At 41.6% G+C, this 6,951-nt stretch overlaps 1 protein-coding gene across 2 annotated transcripts in view; it reads left to right on the top strand.

Annotated features, from left to right (window-relative positions):
- LOC143027646 (solute carrier family 22 member 7-like) overlaps positions 1–5,722 on the top strand; it is a 42,703-nt gene extending 36,981 nt beyond the window's left edge. For both annotated transcript variants that reach the window (XM_076189042.1, XM_076189043.1), the window contains exon 14: positions 804–5,722. In XM_076189042.1, the coding sequence (XP_076045157.1) occupies positions 804–1,016 (213 nt within the window). In that variant the 3' untranslated portion in view covers positions 1,017–5,722. The remainder of the gene's footprint in view (positions 1–803) is intronic.
- The last annotated feature ends 1,229 nt before the right edge of the window (positions 5,723–6,951 follow it).

Raw genomic sequence — 6,951 nt, 5'->3', positions numbered from 1 at the left:
CGCCGCCAGCGAGTTGGACCAAGGGTATGGTTCATTATATCCCACGTCACAAAATCCTCTGTAAGGGACACCGTTCTAGTCTTCTGATAGTGGGGAGTTCGTGACGTTAAGCCTAATCCTCGATCATTATTTGTAGGTGTTCTATTGATGTGGTTTTGGTGCATATTGTGGTCATTGCCAAGGCTCTATATTGTATAGTTTGCAAGGTGTTTGTCTGTTGTGTTTTTTTTTTAAATTATTGTTGTTATTGTTGTCGTTCCCTAGACTCTCTGGCCGACCAGCCCCGTCTCCCTGAGGGACGTCGTGGCCGGAACGGGGTTTTCCCACAAATCCCTTGTATATTATGCTATTACCGTACATTGTGTTCAGTGCAGTCTTGCACAATGTGTTGTATGAAGTGAATTTTATGAGTGGGTATCTCATTGAAGTATGGGTGTCTGGAGTGAGTATTTATTTACTTATTTATGTATATATATATATATATTTTTTTTTTTTTTTTTTTTTTTACTGCCGACACTATGGATGTTCAAAATGGTAAATGTAGGGTTTAGAAGAAAGGTCAGAGTCCACACCATGTGAGGATGAAACCTTCATTAAATGTACACCGTTTCACATATTTAAGCCTTTTCAAGTACACAAGAGCAGAATACAACCTCTAATCTATTCATACACCTTGGAGAAGATGAGCAAGAGACACTAAGACAGATAATCCCACAAGTGTGCTATTTAGAAGATTGAAAGCTCCTATCCTAGGTTATACGAGATTAATTCATACACATTATCTTGTTCCCTCTCCTTATCAGACTTCTGTTCACAACCTGATCCCCAACGTCGTTTTTGGGGTTTGCGGGTTGGTGGCTGCTTGTCTGCTTCCCTTCCTTCCTGAGACGAAGGACCTTCCTCTCTGCGACACGGCCGAAGACGTCGAGAGAAGATCCAAGAAGAAGATGATCTCGAGGACGCCTGAGAAGGATTCTGCCCCCAAAGAAGCTAAGAAGGCCTTTTGGGAAGAATAATCACCCTTGGGTCTTCCTGAGATGAAGGACCTTCCACTTCGGAAAACGGCCGAAGACGTCGAGAGAAGATCCAAGAAGAAGACGATCTCGAGGACGCCTGAGAAGGATTCTGCCCTCGAAGAAGCTAAGAAGGCCTTTTGGGAGGAATAATCACTCTTGGGTCTTCCTGAGATGAAGGATCTTCCACTTCGGAAAACGGCCGAAGACGTCGAGAGAAGATTCAAGAAGACGATCTCGTGGACGCCTGAGAAGGATTCTGCCCTCGAAGAACCTACGAAGGCCTCATGGGAGGAATAATCACTCTTGGGTCTTCCTGAGATGAAGGACCTTCCACTTCGGAAAACGGCCGAAGACGTCGAGAGAAGATTCAAGAAGAAGACGATCTCGAGGACGCCTGAGAAGGATTCTGCCCTCGAAGAACCTACGAAGGCCTCATGGGAGGAATAATCACTCTTGGGTCTTCCTGAGATGAAGGACCTTCTACTTCAGAAAACAGTCGAATACATTGAGAGGAGGTCCAGGAAAGACGACCACGAGATCGCCTGAGAAGGATTCTGTCATCGAAGAACCCAGAAAGGCCTCATGGGAGGAATAATCACTCTTGGGTCTTCCTGAGATGAAGGACCTTCTACTTCGAAAAACGGCCGAAGACATCGAGGTGAGGTCCAAGAGGAAGACGACGCCTCGAGTTCGCCTGAGAAGGATTCTGTCATCGAAGAACCCACGAAGGCCTCATGGGAGGAATAATCACTCTTAGGTCTTCCTGAGATGAAGGACCTTCTACTTCGGAAAACGGCCGAAGACATCGAGGTGAGGTCCAAGAGGAAGACGACGCCTCGAGCTCGCCTGAGAAGGATTCTGTCATCGAAGAACCCACGAAGGCCTCATGGGAGGAATAATCACTCTTAGGTCTTCCTGAGATGAAGGACCTTCTACTTCGGAAAACGGCCGAAGACATCGAGGTGAGGTCCAAGAGGAAGACGACGCCTCGAGCTCGCCTGAGAAGGATTCTGTCATCGAAGAACCCACGAAGGCCTCATGGGAGGAATAATCACTCTTAGGTCTTCCTGAGATGAAGGACCTTCTACTTCGGAAAACGGCCGAAGACATCGAGGTGAGGTCCAAGAGGAAGACGACGCCTCGAGTTCGCCTGAGAAGGATTCTGTCATCGAAGAACCCACGAAGGCCTCATGGGAGGAATAATCACTCTTAGGTCTTCCTGAGATGAAGGACCTTCTACTTCGGAAAACGGCCGAAGACATCGAGGTGATGATCAAGAGGAAGACGACGCCTCGAGTTCGCCTGAGAAGGATTCTGTCATCGAAGAACCCACGAAGGCCTCATGGGAGGAATAATCACTCTTAGGTCTTCCTGAGATGAAGGACCTTCTACTTCGGAAAACGGCCGAAGACATCGAGGTGAGGTCCAAGAGAAAGACGACGCCTCGAGTTCGCCTGAGAAGGATTCTGTCATCGAAGAACCCACGAAGGCCTCATGGGAGGAATAATCACTCTTAGGTCTTCCTGAGATGAAGGACCTTCTACTTCGGAAAACGGCCGAAGACATCGAGGTGAGGTCCAAGAGAAAGACGACTCCTCGAGCTCGCCTGAGAAGGATTCTGTCATCGAAGAAGCTATGAAGGCTTTTGGGAAGAATAACCGTAGAGTCAAAAGTCTTCCAGAAACCTTCTACTTAGGGAGACGCCAGAAAACATCGAAGAAGAAATCCAAGATCTCGAAGTCGTCTGAAGAATATTCCTAACTTGATGAAGATGTGTTCACACTTAAGGAAAGATAACTGTGTACATATGGATCTCTCTTCCTCTCTCCCTCTATCTCTCTCTTTCTCTCTTTCTCTCCTTCTCTTTTCTTATTCTTTCTTTTTATCCCTTCAGAACGGTTACTTTTTTTTTTTTATAGATTTTCCCTTAATTATTTATAAAGGATTTTTTTATCTTAGAGGTAACCACCGGATGGTTTGGGTTTAAATTCCTTTGGTTAACCTTTCCATCCTGGGAGATATATAGATCTTGTTTTAGATGCCGTCAGGTGATCTTATTAAACCATAAGTTATTTCCTTTGGGTTGATGGGCTGTAAGACGACTCAAAGAGCATCAGCCCCTTTCACACTAGGTAACTAGTGACGGTCACTAGTTGCCTACCATTATTTCAAATTGAGCCTTTCACACTACGTCACTGCGGTTGCCCGGTTGCGCAACAGGCTATGGCTGTTCCCCTCTTCGGTAACAAGTAATCGTTACTGGTAGTTACCGTCACCGACCCTCTCTTTTTCTTGACCAGCAAAGCCAACAGAAGAAGCATCTCCTCCATTGATGCCATTCTTTCGACTAATGCGATGATGAGAAAGGATTCCACAACTCGGTGACAGTCACTGGTTACTTGCAGTTGCCCGAGACTTTCACACTGGGCAACTAGTGACGGTCACTATAGTCAAACCAGCGTAAGGAGTCCTTTGGGGGCGTGGCTTCATTGAATGCAGCAGTGACAAATCTAATCTATTAACTAATGAATTTTGAGTTTTAGAATATAAATATAATTGTATCGATTACTTAAATGTATACAATATACTTTATTTAAATAATATACTAATAATATATTTAAAACATCCTTTTACGTCAGTTCAAAAATAAGCTAGATAAGAATGTGAAAGGGGCCTTATGGCGACAACTCGAGTTGATGCCGATGTGTTTTGTTCGGTTGGCTGGCACGTCCCAGGCTGACATACTTAACAAACAAGGTCTTGGTGTAACTGTCACTGTCACCTTTACCCTGTGTGCTTGGGTAGCCTGAGCAAATGTTTTTTAATGTACAAAAGTGGAAGAGACTGCAAGAGACCATGCAGTTTCATGTTCCTCACCATCCGTCCTTCCTCTGCATAAAGTTATCAGACCTCTTAAAACAACCAATAGTTTTAGGGCTCACTATAAATTTACTAAGTCTATTCCATTCGTCAACCATTCTGTTCCTAAACCAGTCCTTGCTTATTTCCTACTTAAATCGAAATGTGTCCAATTTATCTCCATTACTATGAACCGACTGGGCAGAGAAAAAAAGAAGAGCACATATGTGAATGTACAGTTGGCCCCACTTCTAAGTATCACAGTGCATGACGTTTTCTATGAACCTCTACGTCGACCATTCACGATACGCATAAGTTCGGAATATCTCGACTTACGTAATAAACTCACGATGACGTCATTCCTCGTTGTACTTAGATGTAAAGACGACTGTACATTATGTACACTAAACTGTTCATTTTGTACTAAAAGTGCAGAGCTGGGCGCGTTTCTTGGTGCGTTCCTCGGTGTTCCGACTGGTTAAGGGTTTGCATAGGACACTGAGGAACGCACCTAGGAAAGCGCCCAGCTCTTCAAAATGGTACATCAAAGGTTTATTTGTTGCAGATGCAATAACACAAACTCGCCGTGAATTGATGCAGACGTTTGAGTAGAATATATGTTTCGTAATAGAATATGTAATATTTAAATACATCCTATGTAACCTTAAGTGAACAGGTAAATGAATAAATTGATGAATATATTTTTAATTAAATAGATGAATAAATAAATGAATGAATAGATAGCTAAATGAATTAATAAATGCCTGAAGTCTCTTAGCCACATTTGCCCTCTGAACTAGGGTATTCAGGTCAAAGGTAGTCACTGTCTCTATTCAGGAGTGAAGCAAACAGTCCACTCGTCACTTCCGCAGGTGATGGATGGAAGATGGATGGCATTACATGCTTTCCACCCATGCGTCTATCGATTTATCTTTTTTTTTTCCTTACACACACACACACACACACAATCATGAATTTAAAAATAGTTTAGATAAAATGAGATATGAAGACGGAACACCACGAGCATAGCCCCCCTTCCCGTAAAATACAACTAGGTAAATACACACACACACACACACAAACTCGGAGTTCGTATAAAGACTGAGGTACAAGAAATACTGTGACTTTTTGTGTGTGTGTGTGTTTAGGCCCGGGTTCGAATCCAGCAACTTCTTGTCCTGAACCTCCGAGCACATCAGGCAAAGGTGACGTACACCCTTGGTCACAGCTAGGCGACTCCTGGGGAGAGGTTTTTCTTTATTGTGTACGCTACGTGTCCACGTGGTACATCATAATAGGAGGGATGGTGTCATATGTGTTATGTAAGTACAGCTACACAGAAAACTATCGTTAGTAGGGGTGTCGAAACATTCGCTAATGAACATAACCTTATGATACCGAAGGGTTGGTATTTCTGGGGTTCGAATTGTTCGAATTCCTTCTGAATGAATATGAATCGAATAATAGTTCCGGAGTTCATATGGATTCACTATGACATGATAATCTTATTTCCGATGGAGACTTCAACTTGTCTCAAATAGTTTCGTTGTTTTGTGTCAAAATGATTAGCGTGATTTACTAACGATAGTTTTCTGTGCAGCTGTACATCAACACACATCTGTAGGTGATTCAACGCATTACATGGCCATCGTCATTACTGTCATGATGTACATTAGGTACTACAAAGACTATTTGCCCTCTTGGTCTTGTGTACTTAACACATTTCTGTAGTAGTCAACGCATTAGATGACTATCGTCATTAGTATCATGATGTACATAGGTCGATCATCTTGTACTCTGGGCTTTGTGGTTTTGTACTATTTTTAACAATGAAATATGTACTAAGTGCAGCTGTTTTTTTCATCCTTCATTTCCATCGAACGGGGTATGCGTCATTGGTACCCTATTACCTGGCATCATGCACGTAGGTGAGAGCGGTGCACCTCCTCCTCCCCTCCCGTCCCCTCCGAACCTCTTTTTTTTTTTTTTCTTTTTTTTTTTTTTTTTTTCTTGGTTAAAACTCCAAGATATTGTTTCCATGTTTTTTTTTTATCTTGTTAATTTTTTTCTGGTATATTTATGTATTGGAGTATGAGTTTATTTAGTATTTTTCTATTCGTTTATATTATTGTTGGTTTGTTTATTCATTTGCATTTGCATTTTGATGAAATGCCAAGAAATGATCTAATTCTTATATTGTTCTCTTATTCTACTTTTTATTTCATTGCCACTCAGGCGAAACTATTCAGGAATAAAAGTATTTCCCTCAGCCCGTGTTCCCTTTACCTCCTATCCACACGGTTTTTTTTATATAGTGGAATGCGTCTTTATTTATTATTCATTCGTTTACATTTATTGTTGATTTGTTTGTTTATTTGTATCTTTATTGACCTATTACATAAGAACATAGGAATGGAGGAGACTGGAAGAGACCATAGGGCCTACACTAGACACTTCCATGTCCCATACCACCTTGTATCTTTATTGACCTATTACATAAGAACATAGGAATGGAGGAGACTGGAAGAGACCATAAAGCCTACACTAGGCACTTCCATGTCCCATAACACCTGCCATTCCTATTACATAAATATATCTAACCTCTAAAACAACCGATGGTTTGTGATCATTACCTAATTACTGAGTCTATTCCATTCGTTAACCACTTAATAAAACAATTCTTGACTATTTCCTTCTTGGACCTAAATTATCAATATCTATGTTGCTATCATTGTCACTTTTATCGTTCTTATCAGTGGGGGTGTGGTTTCTTATCTCCTGATGAAGATGAGGATTTTGTCGAGATTTGAAGATGGGAGCTGGGAGATGAACCTCTATGATGTCCCTCTCGTCAGTGGTTTCGGAGCAGTTAGTAATTAGGATGGGATTTTTTTTTCTTTTCTTTTTTACTTTCTCCTTTCTTTTTTCTTCTTTCTTCTTCATCTTTTTCTTTTCTTTTCCTTTTCTTTTTTCTTTTCCTTCTTCATATTTTTTCTTTTTTCTTTCTTCTTTCTTTTTCTTTCTTCGTTTTTTCTTTCTTTTCCTTTCTTCTTCATATTTTTTCTTTTTTCTTTCT

Source organism: Oratosquilla oratoria, chromosome 8 (assembly GCF_046742065.1).
Source record: "Oratosquilla oratoria isolate Oo_2021 chromosome 8, ASM4674206v1, whole genome shotgun sequence".
NCBI lineage: Eukaryota > Metazoa > Arthropoda > Malacostraca > Stomatopoda > Squillidae > Oratosquilla > Oratosquilla oratoria.
This window is presented reverse-complemented; position numbering and strand designations above follow the sequence as displayed.